Consider the following 19,108-nt stretch of genomic DNA (forward strand, 5'->3'; position numbering starts at 1 on the left):
ATGGTCTAGACTGCAAGGCCCAGGCCGCGGCCTTTGACGTAGATGAACATTTCAATGTTTTACAGGATCTACAAAAGACCAGAGACAGTCTTGCAAAGGAACATTTGCCCTCCACATCGGATGATGCATTGCAGATCCCGGTAGTTGGCTGGCTACCCCAAGTTGGAGAACTGGTTCGAGAGAAGATCGATAACAAGAAAGAGTTTGGTCCCTCATATCGTGCACCGGTTCGAGTTCTTGGAGTGAAGGGCACGAGAACAGTCATATTACCACCACTTCCAGGTCGTAAGGAAAACAGATTTATCTCTATTGACAATGTCAAGACACACAGGGTGGCCGATTCTTCATAGCATGACACCGGCTGTATCCTGTCCTTCCATGGTGAGGCATTCTGTGCTGGCTATTACTTCTGATGCAGGACAGGAGGTGTCCCTCGAGATGCCTGCTATATCCAGTCCTTTATTAAATACTATTCCTGTTACTAACATTGATGAGCTGAACTACACCTATCCTGCTGATTTATCAATGCCAGATTTGCAGACTCGTTTGGCCGACCAGTCCAGATTCTCTTTTGACTCTGTTTCGGAACTTTCAAAGAAACCGTCAACTATTGCAAAATATGCCACTCTATTTAAAAAACATTTTTTAATTCCCCTTTGGACATACATTTGGTTGATTCTATTTTCATTTTACCTTTTTATGTCAATTGGTTTTGTGTTTTATTTTTTCCGCCTGATCGATGGCCACTATGTTAAAGAAAGAACAGGAATTCGGTACCTTAATGGAACATTGGCCCCTCTTTCCTCTTCACATTCAGCACACAGACTGAAACGAGACTTGAATACAGTCAACATTACTGCTTGGCCTGTCCTTGATGGGATTGTGTGGGATGCGGTTAGATTTCAGATACATGGGCCCACTGAAGTGATTAATGTTCCGAATGTGCTTAGAGTAAACATGGGGGATGTGATTAAACAAAGTATACGTTCTGATGATTGGGATATTCAGGCCGTAGAAGCATTATTCTCTGATTTGAAATATTATGCAGCTTTTGATGCTGAGGATTTATATTTAGATTCTGTTAATTATGGTGATTTGTTTTGCTTCCAACATTATGATAATCATTTTCTGCATAAGACGAATTCCAGGAGGGTTGCTGTGAATTACACACAGTGGGAACACTGCCCAGCTCCATTAATAGGCAGCTCCAGTACATTTCTGAAAAAATACACTTATTTTACAGACTTTAATCAATCAAATCCTGAGTCGTTTTATTTCAAAATGACACAAAAGCCCATGTCCAAAGTTAGACTTAACGATACAAAATTGCTGTATTCGAAGTCCTTTCTAGACAAATTAGCTGTAGATGGCTACGAATTCTGGAAAGGAATAATTGACCTTAAATCGGTTTGGGGTACCAAAGATTGGCAGGTACAAGGCACTGAGGCTTTGCACCGTGCATGCCTCATCCCGAATCACATGTTGTTTCTAAATTCTACTATTTCCCAAACAACATGCTTTGGATTGGCTACTTCTAAAAAATTAAATACACCAATTATCCCCGAATTGGAAGAATATTCAGGTTGGGGTAATTTTTCTGAATTGTCTATTCGTGAGTTACAGACTCTATTACACAATTCATCCTTTAATGTATCCAGTTTGGATCCAAAGGGTTGGCTGATATGGCAAAGAAGTGCTGATTCTTGCCAACGTCGTTTTCTGGGTTTGGCTGAAGGATTCACACAAGTCAGACCTGATTCCCGTTTTGAAACTGATTATACTGTCACCACTTACTCTGTGGGGAAACTGTGTCAGAATTGGTTACAACATTCCACTTTAGCTGCAGTTAAACTACATCTGTCTCAGTTGACTGATAATGTGGATTTAAATGATTTTATAAAAGGCCCGGCTAAGGGTAGGTCTAAACGGTGGATTTATGCAGTTTACAATGAAATTTGGAAATTTTCGCAAATTGAGGCTGCTAAGCGCCTAAGGGCGATTGACCAAGCAAATTTGGAAAAAGTGCTTGCAGTTGTCGATAACAGTATTAACATGCTTTCTTCCCGAATTTACACGTTGAACAATATTGTCTCTTCTGTAGTTGACATTGTGAATGATGAAGTGTCTGTATTGTACCATGGACAAAATCAATTGCGTTCTGTGATGCAGTTTGCATGGACACTACAGACTCTTAAGACGGGTTGCGTGCCCTGGAGTTACATGAATGTGTCATCCCTATTTGCCCCATTTAATTTGACTGACAAGCAGCACATGCCTTCCATGCGAGATTCATCATTTTCCATGTTACTCATCCTCAACACCCGCTCACTCATCAAACACGCCATGAAGAAAGGGGGTCTGCTGCACGAACACACTCCAGATCTGCTCTTTGTAAGTGAAGAACCAGTTACTTAACTTAGGTAACACATTATCTGGTAGAGACTCTATCCAGCTGTAGATTCCTAACCTTTGAATTTCCCAGGCATCAGGCTTGATCCGGAAACATTTGCTGAGCAATATCCCTTGCGTGCGATGTCGGGTGGCTCCATTTGGCTCCACGTGACGACGTCGGCGTCATTAGCATCGGTTATGACATCACGGTGCCTATATTGGTGCCACACAGGCACACGGATAAACGTAGTCGTGGGCAAAACTAGGGCCCCGAAAGAGGTGGAACAACCCTAGTCCTGCAATATCAAGGAATTAATGTTGTGCGAACGTGTGTAAAGAAGCCCACGTGGCTGCCTGACAGATGTTTTGGACTGGGGCACAGCGTTTCAAGGCTGTAGTCGCAGCCTTTTCCCTGGTGGAATGGGCCCTTAATCCGACAGGGGGCTGTTTTTTTTGCCACGGTATAACAGATCTTGATGCGAAGAATAACCCAACGAGAGATGGTCCTTTTCTGCAATGCCCTTCCCTTCTTTGCTCCCACGTACCCCACAAAGAGTTGGTCATCCACCCAGAACTCTTTTGTGCGGTCAAGGTAGAACAACAACGCTCTGTTTGGATCCAGCCGGTGGAGACATTCCTCTTCCTTAGAGGGATGCGGTGGAGCACAGAAGGTGGGAAATGTGATGAATTGACCCAGATGGAATGGAGTCACAACTTTTGACAAAAAGGAAGCCCGAGGGCAAAGCACCACTTTGTCTGGAAAACATATTAGATAGGCAGTCGACCAAGATAACGCCTGCAACTCAATCACCATCCGGGCAGATGTAATCGCCACTAAGAAGTCTGTTTTGATGGACAACAGCTGGAGGGAACAATTGTGTAAGGGCTCAAAATGAGCACACATCAGATAGGTAAGGACCAAATTAAGGTTCCACTGTGGCATAACAAAGGGCGCGGGTGGAAATAAGTGAGCTTGCCTTTTAGAAATCTGAGTACAATAGGAGACTTGAAGAGTGAGGGGCAGGTCTGGCAATCGCAAAAAAGAAAACAGAGCAGAAAGGTAACCGTTGGAAGTTCCCAAGACAGAGCCCTGCTGGGCAAGGGTTAGAATGAATAAAAGGACAATAGAAAGATAAGCAGAAAGAGGGTCAATACATTTTCTGCACAGTATGATACAAATTACTGCCAACGGCAGACATATACTGTCTTAGTGGATGGCTGCCTGGCTGCCAGAATAATGTTACAGACTTCGGTAGAAAGGTCAAAAGCTATCAACTGTTGTCACTCAATCTCCACACATGGAGGTGCAGAGTTGACAGGTTCGGGTGGGGTACCCTCCCCTGCTGCTGCAGCAGACGAGCCTCCTGAAGGGTTAGCCTGAATGGAGGATTGATACTCATTCTCAGAAGCTCTGGATACCAGACTCTCCTTGCCCAGTCCAGAGCCACAAGAATGACTTGGGCCCAGTCGCTCCTGGTCTTCTTCAGAACCCTGGGCAGAAATGGTATGGGCGAAAAGGCATACAACAGGCCTGAGATCCACTCGCGACTATAAGCATCGCTGAGTTATAGCCGCCTTGAAAGCTCCAGCACACAGTACCGCTGACACTGCACGTTCTCTTTGGAGGGGAACAAATCTACCCAAGGTTCTCCCCCCTGTTGAAAGAGACCTTGCGCCACCTCCGACTGGAGACGCCACTTGTGATCCGCTAGGCATCGACAGTTGAGTCTGGTTGCTCTGGTGTTCAGCGAACCTGCCAGGTGTAGAACCACCAAAGTTATGCCCTGCTGTTCCAGCCATGTCCAGAGATGAAGAGCCTCTCGACAAATGATTCATGACCCCATCCCGCCCTGTTTGTTGCAGTACCACATGACGGTGATGTTGTCTGTGAGCACCCGCACTAGCTTCCCCTTGACAGAGGGAAGAAATGCTTTCAATGCCAACCAAATCATTCAGACCTCCAACAAATTTATGTGGAGCCCCGTCTCTGCCGGAGACCAGTATCCCCTAATCTCCACCTCTCCCAGGTGGCCACCCCATCCCAAAAGTGACGCATCTGAGATCTGGTTGGGTAAGGGAGAGGAGTCTGCAGTTGACACAATCGCAGTTCGTTAACCACGACTGCAGATCTTTTGCAGTTCCTTCCGAGATCGGACGCACCTCAGTGAGATTTCCCCGATGCTGTGCCCACTGGAACTTCAAGTCCCACTGCAGAACCCGCATACGCCACCTGGCATGTCTCACATACAGGATGCAGGAGGTCATGCAGCCAAACAGTCTAAGAGTCCGTTTAACCAAAATCCAGAACAGTGGCTGAAATATTGGAATCATAGCCTGAATATCCTGGACTCGTTGCTCGGGATGATAAGCCTGAAACTGCACTGTGTCCTGACCAGCTCCGATGAAAGGGAGTGTCTGAGAAGGAGTCAGGTGTGACTTAGGCACATTTAGAGAGAACACCAGCGAATGCAGAAGGTTTGCCGTAGTCGAAGGTGGGAGACGATAGCCTGTGGCGAGGACGCTTTCTACAGGCAGTTGTCGAGGTAGGGGAAGACTGACACCCCTAACCTGAGCAGATGCTGGGTCTGACAGAGAGGAAGCTGGTATTGTTTGTCTGCAAATTGTGACTTGGTTCAGGGTTTGGGACAGTTTTATATTACAGTGTTGAATCTATACCTGCAAGAGATTGGAACCTCTGACTCTGAGGCCCTTTGTATGAAATCAAATATGTATCTGCTGCTCCGACTACAAAGAGAGTTAGTTCAGGCATCAAACATGCAGGGAGGTACGGTAACCATGCCCTACAATGTCACAAGTCCACACGTTAGTCCTGATAGTAAACAAGCATTAGCAAAGCCTATTAACGCCGGCTTTAATAAGCTGAGGCGTGGACCCATGTTGTTTACATTTGTTAGTACATGAAAGCCACAGATATGAGCTTTTTGTTTAGTTTAAGATGCTTTATTGAGATTATAAAATAATGTAAAACATCATTACAAAGTCTAGAGAAGCAGGAAACTTAATAACGTGGATCATGGACTAAAAACAGTATTGTTCAGTATCCTTATGAGATATAACTGTACTAAGTGAGAATGCATTTTTAGAAAATTGTCCGTGAAGAGAAAAAGGAGAGGAATTGGAGAGGGGGAGAAAAGGAAATAAAGAAAGAAGAAAGAAAAAAAAGGAGGAGAAGAAAAAGAGAAGAGTCCAAAAGAGAGAACGAGATATAGAGAAATAAATATAGTAAGAACCAAGTTAAAGTACATTAAATAACATTGCAAAAATGATAACATTAAGATTAGGTTTATTTCCTAGATAAAAAGTTAGTTAAAGGTAACCATAATAAGTCTCTTTTAATCATCAAGGAAGTAGAAGTGGCGTATGTTCTGTCCATTCTCAGATATAAGCTTTGACAAAAAGGCAATAAAACGACAGTGCGGATATCGTACACAATAAAGACTTTTAACAACAAGAAACAAAGAGATAAAAGATACAAAACGGCCACACAATGGACATAGAAAACCTTTCTTGTTTTAGTTATTTGGTTTTTGTGGTAGTTCATTTTTATTATCTATGATAGCAACAATTGCTTCGGTGGCATTACTGTTGTCCTACTGTCAATGGTCCAAATATTTTTTTTCACCATGGTCTGTTTGACAATGGCCCCCACCTACGGACAGTGCCTGTGTTCACTGTAGTTGTAAAATAACAACTTGGTCCTCGAGAGACAGCATACTTATGGTAAATGTTCTAATCAGCGAGTGCCAAAATATACCTATGCCCAGGGGCCCTTCACCTTAAGATGGCACTTGTCTACACAGTCAAGACGTGTCAAATTTCGATTTGAATCCTGCTAGCAACCACAGCTTTATGACAACTCTTTCACTTTCGGAAGTGCATATTCCACCCATAAATATTATCCAGCATGTGTACCTGTTCAATTCAGATGTATAGATCCATGCTCTTTATCTAGAGATATATGTGTATGTTCTAGATGGCGAGTGGTTCGGCTGTCCTTGCACTGGTGGATCGTTGAGGAAATCCCAAATAAGAATGGTGTCATCATGAGAACTGCTGATAATTTGGAACTCGTCAAACTGAAGACGGAAGACTCTTCCAGAATGTTCCTGTGAAAACAAATATTTTAATTTGTGTTACAATTATTTCAGTAAATTACTGTCAACTAATCCACTATTTAATAACATAGATATTTACCCCTTCAATGTTGGAACTCCTAGCTCATTCCTCTACATTACCAACGTATACAACTGGTTTTTTCCAGTGCAAGAGAACTTGATTGATAATAAGTGCATAGCTTTCTAGAAATAAGGCAGGATGGTCAGGTGTGTGCGCAACTCTCCGGTGCATTTTATTGCTCTTCTACCCTATGCACATCATATCACCATTTTAAAAAACGAGGTTTGCCTTTTAAAAGTCTGATATGAATTGTGAAGAAGGAATAACAAGATGGCAAAGACATAGGGAGCTCTACCTCGCTCTCCATCACAATTCTCAACCAACCCATTACAAGGCCGCGGACCATCACTGAGACATGGATGAGCGGGTGATCTCCTGGAATCCTGTACCTACTGCCAGTGGTGCTGGAACAATTTTCAGAGTGGGGGTACTGGCCATCAACATCACTTGACTTAAGTACTCCTGTTTTGCTTTAATGCCAAGGAAATCGTTATCAATACTGCAGAATGCTCAGTAAGACCAGTGCCCAGGGTGATGGGGGCATTTTGCTCCCGAATGACGCCAGTTTTTTTCACTAATAAACCATGGCATGAAATCCCGCCTTCCTTGCAGCTATTAGGACCCACGGCATCCTTGCAACAACACTGATGCTGCTGATAAATATTGTGAGGTATTTGCTTTGTACTTTGTAAAGCAAGTATGTGTCTTCATTTATATATGTGCTCGAAACCCCCTGGAATACGTTCACCTGTACCTCAGCAAGAGTGTCATTAGTTAAATTGTCAAATACCTTACATTTGCAGCCAAAGCTGTTCATGTTCAAAGAATTAGCAGCACTTTCAAGTTCAAGAATTTATATAGCGCACTACTCACCCAGAGGGTCTCAAGGCGCTTGGGGATGGGGTTCATTATTTATCGAATAGCCAGGTTTTAAGTTCTTTTCTGAAGGAGATGTGGTTCTGTGTAAGGCGGAGGTGGGTGGAGAGTGAGTTCCAGGTCTTGGCCGCCAAGTAGGAGAAGGATCTACCTCCCATGGTGGATCTTTGGATGCGCGGAATTGCGGCGAGGCCTTGATTGGAGGATCTTAATTGGCGGGTGGGTGTGTAGAAGGATAGTCGAGTGTTGAGGCATTCGGGCCCTAGCTTGTAGAGGGCCTTGTGTGCGTGGGTGAGGAGACGGAATGTTATTCTCTTGTTGACGGGGAGCCAGTGGAGGTCTTTCAGGTGGCCGGTAATGTGATTTTGGCGAGGGATGTTCAAAATGAGTCTCGCTGATGCGTTTTGAAAACGTTGGAGTTTTTTCAGTAATTTGGCTGTAATTCCGGCGTAGAGGATGTTTCCGTAGTCCAGTCGACTCGTGACTAGTGCGTGGGTGACAGTTTTTCTTGTCTCGGAGGGGATCCAACGGAAGATTTTTTTGAGCATACGAAGTACGTTGAAGCATGAGGATGAGACGGCGTTGACTTGTCTGGTCATCGAGAGTGAGGAATCTAGGATGAAGCCCAGGTTGCGTGCGTGATCTGTGGGTGTGGGTGCTGTACCCAGAGCCGAAGGCCACCATGAGTCGTCCCAGTCAGAGGGGGATGATCCTAGGAAGAGCACCTCCGTTTTGTTTGAGTTAAGTTTTAGGCGGCTGTTTTTCATCCATTCGGCTACTTCTTTCATACCATCGTGAAGATTGGTTTTGGCGGAGTTAGGGTCTTTGGTGAGGGAAAGGATCAGCTGGGTGTCGTCAGCGTAGGAGATGGTGTTAAGGTTGTGTTGTCATAAGACAGTCTGTACTTGAGTGCATAGTAAATGTTCTAATGCTATTAAGTAAGGGCCTCTTATTGTTAATTCTCCATCTGAGCTCCATCAAGGACATCTGGGAGTGCTGCAGCATCACACACCCTACTTCCACGCCACAGCACACTGCCCAACATCACACACTCTCCTTGTTCCTGGTGCCGTAAACACTCCCTGTATTCAATCTTCTCTATTCTTCCTAAGAGTTGCTAATGGAGTTAGAATGCTTTTCATTTTTCAGTAAATTTACTTGGTAGTGTTATGAAATACTTTGGCCTTTTCACAAAGTAACCCATGTGGCTAGTCCCAAAGTCTCCGAAACCCCAATGATACGACCTATGACACTACCTATAGCCACCCCGAGTGGTTTGAGGCATAAGGAGTGCACCCTCGTCATCCAACGCTCGGCAGACTCTAGATAGAGAACATGAACTACCAAATTTGGGAGAACAGTACAAAAGACACATTCATTTAATTGTTCCCTATGTAATACACAATATAGTAATGACATCATTGACTGTTCTGTGAGAACCCAAAATTGAATTGACTCCCGACTCACTCGAAGCAAACGCTTATTTTTTTTAACAATTGTATTGTATTGTAATTGCATTTACATAGCGCCTTTTACCCCTGACGAGGTGTTGAATAACTTTTTTGGCGAGTAGCACGCTACTCCGTAGCCCATAAAGGATTAGTGATGAATTAGTATGGTGAAATATGAAAGTAAATTGAGCGGTGGATATTAGTTATTTCGATTGAGAAGAATAGAGGAGGAATAGAAGAGGGAAAATGTTTGCATTTATATAGCACTTGCTACCCCTGATGAAGTATTAACGTGCTTTTCAGGGAGTAGCACGCTACTCCGGAAATCAAACAGGGTTATTGGGGAACTAGTAGGGAAATATGAAATTAATTTGAGTGGTGGACATTTCTGTTATTTGGATTGAAAAGGAATAGTGGAGGGATAGAAGAGGGAAGGGTCTAAAATGTTTTTTTTCTTTAAAGTTCATACCAGTAGGAGGGGGTTAGGGATGAGTAAAGGGGAGAGGAGGGAGAAGTGGAGGGAAGGGTTTAGAAAGGCTTCTATGGAAGATCTTAATAGTAAAAGAGGTATGAGATGATGCAAGGAGGGGTAGAGGAGGGAAGAGTCAAATAGGTTCTTTTGGGGATCATATTAGTGGAATGGAGTTTGGGATGAATGTGAAAACGGAGGTAGAGGATACATTGATAGAGGTATCCGGTGAGATATAAGGTAGTGCATTGGAAAGAGAAGAAGAATGAGGTCTGAGATTAGTCAAAGTTTAGGTAGAGTGGTATAGGGTTAGAAATAGGGTAGTGCATTGGATATGCTGAATTAGATGTAAAGTAATAAATATATAGATACATAAATACATGGAAGGTAAGGAAGGTAATATATGTAGATCTAAGTTGCATTTAATAAACTCCGACGTCCAAGTGCTGCTGTACTTTAAATTAATTTGTTTTTATTTTTTGTAGTTCAAATGTGAAGAAGTTGTAGAGAAATACTTATGATAAAAGATTTACTTATTTATTTAAGTATTACAAATGTATTTATGCAGTCACTTTTATATGTTAAAACATAGAATAATGTCATTATAAGTAATATGTAAAAACATTTTTTAAGCAGATCCAAGGAATATCAATATTGCCAGCAAGTACTCATTTAAGGGCCTCCAGATTAAAAAATACTCCCAGATGGTCAGCATAAGCGAAAGAAACTGTTACTGGAGTTCTTTCAAATTCAAAGCACTCCTGGGACGACTTGAGCCAGAGTCTAAAAGCAGTTGGGGACAGAAAGAATATCGGGACGGTATAAAGCAACATTTTAGAAGGGAGAGATGCAGGAATGTGGAGCATCACGAGCTTCATCCACAGAAAGTTACAAATGGCAAACTATCCACCATACCTGCCGCACGCAGGGCTTTAAGTGGGGCGGGTCTCACCGGGCCGGAGCACCAGCAGTTTTTTAAAGGGGGCATAGAAACAGGTCTCTATCGGGCTCTGTTTTTTGCCCTGGCACAGGCGGTCTGTTTTTTCCAGACTGCAGTGACAGCAGGCTCATCAATGTGCGCATTCGCACACTGCTCACTTCTCACTAGTGGAGAAGTAACGCATGACGTCATGCCAGGCAAGCGTTGTAGGGAAAGGGAAATCCTTTAAAGAGAGTAATTTTCTCTCTGGATTTCGCTTCTCTTTTTGAAACTCAGGAGCAGCAACATTGTTGTGGTGTCACCAGGGCTTAAGTGGAATCTTTTTCAATATTATACACAAGCCATAGTTGCTGCTTATTATTCTTATGCAACTAACAACTGTTGACAAAGACAATACTCCCTGACTTTTTGTAGGTATGATGTTACTTGTTGTATCATATATGTGGATGCAATGACAGAAACTGCAAAATACAAGTCGAGCGGCACACTATGCTAAGCACAGATTTTTAGCTGACATGTTTTTAAGCCACACCCTTAATTACATTGGCTACGCTCCTTTTAGAGACCCCCCCCCCAGTTTTTTCATCCCACTTAAAGCCCTGCCTATCAGTAACTTGAAGGTTGAGTGTAAAGTAGTTATGGCGGGGCACCACCTTCATCTAAGTACTCAGGTGAGCTCCCAGCTGTGATCGGGCTGCCCTGCCTCTTTAAGTAGAACTATCGATGGACCCATCTCCCTAGAACACTAACAGTAAGAGCCCATCTCCGTCCCATCAATACATCAATTTTAATGCACATGACTTGATGCCGTATGTAAACAATGTTATTGCATGGCTGGATGGGTTGAAGGTTTCACAAGACAAATTGGCTTCAGTTTTCCCTCCAAATTTCTTCTTTGGTCTGTGCTAAGACCTGTATATTAAAACAGTGCACCCCCAGCCACCATTTTGTGTTCACAAGCCAGTGAAACCAGCCCCCCTGCATCCACCCCAGCAACAGGGATATTCTACATCAGAGGGTGGTTCTGTGAGCTGTTTAAACTGTGTTTACTAGGGACTGTGCATTTCATTGTTTGGCCAGAAGAGGGAGTACCGTTTTATTCAAACAGTATTGTTAGATTTCAAGTTAGTGAGGCTTTTACCTGCAGAAGTCCAAAGTGTGGATTGAGCCTGTCTGTCTCCTAGGAGATTCTGAACAGGAAAAGCAGCACCCCAGCACCCCCTCCCCCAGGCCAGAAGACCCAGGACTGGGGATTGGCTTTTCAAAAACCAAGCAACTCTGAGCCGTCCCCTCACACTAGCCCAGGCCCCTTAACGCCTTGCTGGGTGCACCCCAAATCATTCTTCTCCATGTTGTGAGTTGCAGCCTCCCTGTGCCCAAGATTGCAGTGAGCAGAGTCCAGGAAGTGGTAAGGAGGCAGACTAGTGCTGTCTCTTCCCCAAAACAAAAGATTTTTTATAAAAACGATTTTCCCTTTCTGTGATTTCTGCCTTTGGCTATGGTTGTTACAGTTTTAAAATTGTAGTTTTAACCTGCCTGTAATTGGATATTTTATCACCTGTTTTGTGTTTTAAACTTGTGTGTTTTCCTGCCCATGATTGCTTCCATTTAACGTGTTCAATTGTGGGATTTGCAGTCCAAACTCTGTAGTTTTTCCCTCTCATTGCTGATGACTTTCAGTTTTCCCTCCAAATTTCTCCGTTGCTCTGTGCTAAAACTTGTATATTATAACAGTGCACCCCCAGCCACCATTTTGTGTTCACAAACCAGTGAAACCAGCCCCCCTGCACCCCCCCCCCCCCACCAGCAACAGGGATATCTTACATCAGAAGGAGCTTCTGTGAGCTGTTTAAAGTGTGTTTACTAGGGACTGTGAACTTCGTTTTTTGGCCAGTAGAGGGAGTAAACTTTTATTCAAACAGTATTGTTAGATTTCAAGTTAGTGAGGCCTTTACCTGCAGAAGTCCAAAGTGTGGATTGAGCCTGTCCGTCTCCTAGGAGACTCTGAACAGGAAAAGCAGCTTCCAACTCCCTGGCCAGCAAACCTTGTCTGAGGTCGCTGGGACCTGATATGGTCTGATATTGTTTGTTACATGTGTACATTGATTGGTGGTTGTATCCGATGTTTCTGTTGGATTAGGGTTAGTGTCCTCATTGGCTGGGTATTTAAGTGTTATGATTGGTTTCTGGGTCTGTGATTCAATCAAAGTAGGGTTGGGACTAGAGCTAGGGTTAGGATTTCTATTGGAAGTAGGGACTAGGGTTTCCTGTGTTATTGGTTGTTGGGACAAGGGTGGGACTAGGGCTATGGTTAGATTTAGAATTGGAAATAGCGATTAGGGCTTCTGGTGTGAATGGTTGCTGGACTGGTTGTGGGACTAAGAGTAGGGTTAGGCTTTCTATTGGAAGTAGGGACAAGGGCTTACTGTGCCATTGGTTGCTTGGACTTGGGGTGGGACTACTGGTAGGGCTAGGGCCTCTATTGTACGAAGAGAATAGGGTTTTTGAACTGATTGGGAGCTAGGACTAGGGCTAAGATTGGCTGTAAGGTCATGGTCGCCTATTGGTTCTCGATGTTTAGAACTAGTGTTGTGATTGGATAGTGTTAGGGCTAGGGTTCCCATTGGCTGACAGGGTCACCTGATTACTAGGGCTATAAAAGGCCAGGCTTAGGGCGTCTCAGTCCGGGCGTCGAGGCTAAGGGCGGATGTAGGAAGATGGATATCTGACTATGGTTACCCCCAACTTTTTGCCTGGTGTTTTGCTGGTTTTTCGACTTAGTTGACCTGGGGTCCTGCTATTCAGGATCCCAGGCCCCCTGCTCTCTCTGTAAAATGGATTCCATGTACCTTAGGTGCATATCTAATTGGATACTGAGTCACCTTATCAGCCCCTGTACAGTGTACCTTAGGTACCCAGGGCATAGGTGCACCCAGGGCCTACCAGGGGCTGCAGCATGTATTATGCCACCCCAGGCTGGCCATCCAAATCTGACACAACTGGCTGCACGACAGCTGGGGCAAGGTGGTGTAATCACCCTTTGCTTTAGATATAGTATTCCTATATCTAACCCTACAATGGACACATGTATTCCTATCAGTCACTCCTATGGCAGGCCTTATCAATCCTGAAGGCAGAGTGCTTGGAATTATGTGAGATGGTGCTCTGGCATGAGCTGAGCCCGTTTGCAGCTTGCGGAACCAAGTGCTAATAGCTGTTCCATGATAACGCATACCATACACTCTTAAGTGCATTATAATCCTCACGGTTATTTGCCAACTTTAGTATCGCTTTATCAAAACATGTCGAGTAAGGTGTCATACGAATTGGAATACTAACCCCTCGCCAATTCTGGCGACGGGGTTAGCATTCCACCCTTCTAGAGGGACACGACATGTATGTAACTGTGAACCCCGGTCAAAGTTAACTCGAGCCTCAGCATCACAAAATGATGCTGCCACCACAGACACAAGTCTGACCTCCTGCTGCTGGGAGTCCTTCCAGCGAGGAGAGCTTGGACAAAGGGTTTCCTGTCAGGGGCGGTGCTAGCACCATCCCAGACAGGGTCTTGTGTATCCCAGGTAGGCAGGGCTAGGAGGAAGGTGACTGCAAGTGGCACCCCGGTGCTCACTGTGCATATGCCGGCTTGAACCAGTTCCAGGGGCACACCAGCCCCTGAGCTGGGGAAAGTCCGGACAAGGGAGAGGGGTGTAACCACCCCCCTCCTGGTCCACCCATGGGCAGGACCTAGTCACGTGCCAGCCCCTTTCTTTAGTATAAAGGTAGGAGCGGGCCCCCTTCCCAAATTAGATAATTCTGAATCTTGACTACTTTCCACGAAAGGACTCTTGACTATTTCTGAAGACTCTCCCTTGTGGCTAAGGAGTAGCCACCCTGCACCAGCGGGCACCATCTAAGCGCTTGCGGTTTGCTGCACGTCCATCCTCCGGATCAAGACTGCCCAGCTCGACGAGACCCGGATTCCCTGGCATCTCTGACCTCTACCTGCATCATCAGCCCAGCTGAGATTCGTGGGTGTGACGAGACCTGAAGGGACCGGCCATCTTCAAAACTGCACGACGCTTATCCAGCACGACCGCCGAGGGATCCTCGAGTGAGTGCTTTGGGGTTTGAGAATCCCTAACCCTGAGCAGCTCCAGCACAGAAGTCCAGCCCCCCAGCATCAACGAGATCTGCGTGGGGCCCTTCTGCTCTTTGCTGCTCACCGCATTGTCCGGCCACTTGCCAGCTGGCTTGTAGCCCTCCTGACGATGAACCACGACGATTGCATCGCTGGTCTGGTTGCTCCAGACTGGCCCTAGCTCCCCTCCAACAGAGGAGCAACCCGGACCCTCCTGGTCCACTCCAGACGCCATCTTAACTCCACCGCGTGGGCTTGACTTTGCCACGGTTTGTTGCCCCAATCCTGGGTCCAGCATCGCCGACAGCAGACACCTTTGTGGGACAGCTCGTACCTCCATCCTGGTCGCCAACAACGCCTCCTGGTCCGAGGGACAGCAGAGTCCAGCGTCGCTCACTCACCTGGTCGAGGTGACTTCATCCGGTGCCATCCTGGTGTCCGCCTAATCACTGGCTAGTGATTAAGAACTGAGTCCCCTCTGCTTTCAGGTCGTCTCCATCATCGATCCAGGCTTGGATCACTCCGAACATCATCACTGGTCGCCTGCCAGCAACTTCTACTTTCAGGCTCCATAGACTGTAACGAGGATTCCCGACGTCTTTTGAACCCTATGCAGCCGCAGCCCCTGGGCTAGGTAACCTGAGCATTTCGGTGCTCCAACATAGGTTCACTATCTAAGTGTCCAGATCCTTTTTCGTTTTCAGCCTATCTAGTCGGATTCGTCCGATAACTGTATCTTTACGAATACTAGTATCCATAGACTTTGTCCCGCATCCCGCGTGAGAGAGCACACTCTGCACCCGATCTCCCTAGGCCTCCTGCTCCTAACCTGAAGGTTCAGTAGTGTAGTCCTAGCGATCCTGAAGCCTCTGGATCTTGTTACTTACCTGCTAGTATTTCGCATTCCACTTTTAGAGTATATGGTTTTCGTGCCCCTCGGGCATTTGTGTAAATTTTGCAACTTAAAGTGTTTTCTTAAGAGTTTTGTTGTGTGCTTATCTCCCTGACTCATAAAGAGATCAGGGTAGACTTGTTATAAATAAATATCCTTTTATTTTCATAACAACTTGTGTGGTGTCCTTTCACTTGGTGTTCAAGGGGTATATGTGATGGTATAACAGCTGGCTTAACACACCCTCTAGAGGTTAGCCTAAGGACTGCTCTTGTCCATGCTACTAGGATAGCTGGTCTATAAGGTTGACTTACAACCAATCATCAATAAGGGTTGTTTGGAATGATACACAGTGATCACTAGAATAGTGAGCACTATATATCAGGCCAACTTCTCACAGCGGAGAGCACAAGACAGTTGCCTGTTTGAGCCTGTTAAGGGAGGAGAGGACAAGGGCAGTTGCCTGTTTGAGCCTGTTCAAGACTGGTCGGGTCTAGGGCCAGAAATGATGCCCAACATACATACCTCCATTATGCCTCTATATACTTTCAATGTACTTATGGCTCTATATATTTATCACTTTCTTCTAATTTAGCATTTCCAATGCACTTCCCTATTTCTCTCAATATATCCTCTACATCCACTCTCTCTTTTAACCCCAAACCACTGCTATGATCCCCAAAATAACCCTTTCTAGATAGACTCTCTCCTACTCTACCCCTCTGTGGCGGGCTAAAATCCCATCTCCTGGCATAGGCTCTGTGTTACACCCTCCTTGCATCATCTTACACCTATTTTACTATACCGATCCCCCAAAACAAACCTTTCTAAACTCTTCCCTCTTTTCTACCACTACCCAACCCTTCTCAATCCAAATAACTGACTAACATATCCACCACTAAAATTACTTTCATGTTTCACCATACTAATTCAACACTAATCCTGATGGGTTCCAGAGTAGCGTGCTACTTGCGCTTCAAACCCCCATCAGGGGTAGCAAGCGCTATATAAATACACACCTCTTTCCCTTCACTATCCCTCCCTATCCTTCCCTACCCAAATAACTGAATAACATATCCACTACTCAAATTACTTCATATTTTACTATACTAATTTTCAACACTAATCCTTTATGAGTTCCGGAGTGGCTTACTACTCGCCAGAAAAGTGCTTCAACATCCATCAGGGGTAACAAGTGCTATATGAATGCAAACCTTTCTTCCCTTTTTATCCCTCCGCTATCCTTCTCACTCCAAATAACTGACTAATATCCACCACTGAAATTACTTTCATATTTCACCATATTAATTCACCACTAAATCCTTTATGGGCTTCCTGAATAGCATGTTTCAACACCCCAACAGGGGTAACAAGCGCTATATACATACAAACCTTTTTTCCTCCTCTATCCTTCTGCTATCATTCCAAATAACTGACTAACCTATCCACCGCTTAAAATGTACTTTCATGTTTCACTACACTAATTCAACACTAATCCTCTATGGGTCCCGGAGTAGCGTGCTACCGGCAGAAAAAGCGCTTTGACGCCTCGTCAGGGGTAGTAAGTGCTATATAAATGCAATTACAATACAATACAATACAACTCTGCTATGATGGGGGTGGGGGTAAAGTCAGTGAGCTCTTTAGTATGTGTAAGGGAAACAATTGTTGTGAATTGGCCCATGCATGTGACATAACGAATCAGAAAAAGCCTTCTCGAGAACAAATACTTTTATTTATGTTAAACATCAATATGTGGCGCTGTGAATCAAACGCCAGAATACGAATTAAAGTGAGCTATGCCCCTTGTTTCTTATCCAGAAGAGCTTACCTTCGAAGGCCTAAATTCGAATAAACTCATGCGATTGATTCTTCTTTTTTGACACTCTCACGCAGTTTTTGCCACAATGAAGCAAACTTGACTGGCCACTTCACTGGCATGTCACACCTTACCACAGGAGTCGACGAGGCAGAGAACAGACTAATCAAATTGTAATACTATCGAGGTGTGTCTCTTTGTCTTCCTGTCGTGGCCGCCTTGGATGCGTCACAGTAACCCGGCGACGTTAAAGCAGGGTCAGTGGCACTTGTGGTGAACTCAAGCGCATTTCGCATTAAGCCAGTCACACTGGGGGCAATCTGACTACTGTGTGAAGTGTTAATGACACGAAACACTCCCTGCTGACGAAAATGCAAAGTGGCACTATTCCGGTTTCAGCTTGGAAAGCTGCTGTCAGTTCATGGAGCTGCTTCCCCAACTGCAAAATGGAATCAAACTGGCCTGCAGTGCACAATCTCTGCCTGTGAACTTTCTCCTACGGCTTGCAAATTGAAGTCAAACAGTAGGTGGTTCCCTCTCCCTGGTTCGGAGCCAGGTTTAATTTTGGACGGCCGTGACAACAGAGGAGCCCAGCGTGCTGAAATGTGATGCCCTGTAGTCACAGCTATAAAAGAGCTTCTAAAGCAAGGCTCGTGTGCACCGTGCTCTGCTTCTGTCGTGTATGCATTTTAAACTTTCTGCACAATTTAATATACCAACGCGGGTTCGTCTGACAATTCATTTGACTAATCAACGTCTCTTTTAATGCTTTAGACGATGCCATCTCTAATAAACTTACACTGTGTAACATACTATGCTACATTTATCTTGAGCGATAATTCTCGGAGTTAGTGTTCTCTCTGCTACACAAACGGGCAAGTGGAAAGTGAAAGCAGCCTGGCCGTAGACCATTGTGTAAATGTGACCTGACATTAGTACTCTTCCTACAGATCAACTGCTGTTTGCAACCCATAACCATTTTAAATGTTACTATTTGCAAATTGCGGAATTCGTTACATAGGGGCTTATTACAATGTAGGTGGGTCCGACACCAAACGGCTCGTCGATGTCTGACCGACCGGCATCTAACCCTACGGTCCACCCGCCGCATTACGTAGCCGCGGGCATAGACATCGATATGAGGGACAGTCTGCGGCGCTTCCGACGGAGGGTCGGAGGATCATTAATACCTACAATAAGGGCGTTGCCTGCTCAGGCACCGCCGTAGGGATTGCAATGTCCCTTTCCACCTACCTTTTCATGGCGGTTCACCTGCCAGAGGCACCGCATGGTGCCTGCCACATGATGCAGGGATTTTTTATTGGCGCATGTCCTGCAGCCCACAGCACACGTCGCAATAGAAAATATACACATTGCGACTGCCGTGAAGGCGGTCGCATTGCAATCAGGGCAGCGGGACCACCGACGGGACCGGTAAATCCAGCCCTTGGTACGACGACTCGCTGCGGGCACTGAAGGTTTCTTGTAGGCGTGCAGAGCGGGCCTGGCGCAAATCCTATAATAGCGTGAAGAAAGTTTTGTACTTGTCCACGGTGAAACTGTATCACCGGGCAGTGTGCAGAACTCGCGCCGCCTTCTATGCCGCACAATTCAGGACTAGTTCTAACCCGTCTAAGGCTATCTTCAAGGTGTTGAAAGATCTCACTGCCAAAAAGGTAACTACGATCCACCAGAGCTCTGTGGAGCACTGTGAAAAATTGGCGGATTTCTTTTTGGAAAGGGTCAATGCCATTTATCGGGCTTTTCCGTTGGCCACTCCTTCGGCTAATCTACCTCTTAAGCCGTTAACATCAGAGGGGTTGCATTCTTTTCCTACTTTAACACCTGAAAGCCTTGATAAACTGGCTCATCAAGTGAAGTCGGGGTCCCCAGCGGATCCGCTTTGCCCAGCTGTGTTCAAAGACTTAGCGG

General features: G+C 45.2%; 1 protein-coding gene across 2 annotated transcripts in view; it reads right to left on the reverse strand.

Moving 5' to 3' along the window:
• BTRC (beta-transducin repeat containing E3 ubiquitin protein ligase) overlaps window positions 1–19,108 on the reverse strand; it is a 1,268,207-nt gene that overhangs the window by 32,452 nt on the left and 1,216,647 nt on the right. For both annotated transcript variants that reach the window (XM_086922668.1, XM_086922669.1), the window contains one exon: window positions 6,325–6,518. In XM_086922668.1, the coding sequence (XP_086778794.1) occupies window positions 6,357–6,518 (162 nt within the window). In that variant the 3' untranslated portion in view covers window positions 6,325–6,356. The remainder of the gene's footprint in view (window positions 1–6,324; window positions 6,519–19,108) is intronic.

This window comes from Lissotriton vulgaris, chromosome 5, assembly GCF_964263255.1.
Source record: "Lissotriton vulgaris chromosome 5, aLisVul1.2, whole genome shotgun sequence".
In the NCBI taxonomy this organism is placed as follows: Eukaryota; Metazoa; Chordata; class Amphibia; order Caudata; family Salamandridae; genus Lissotriton; species Lissotriton vulgaris.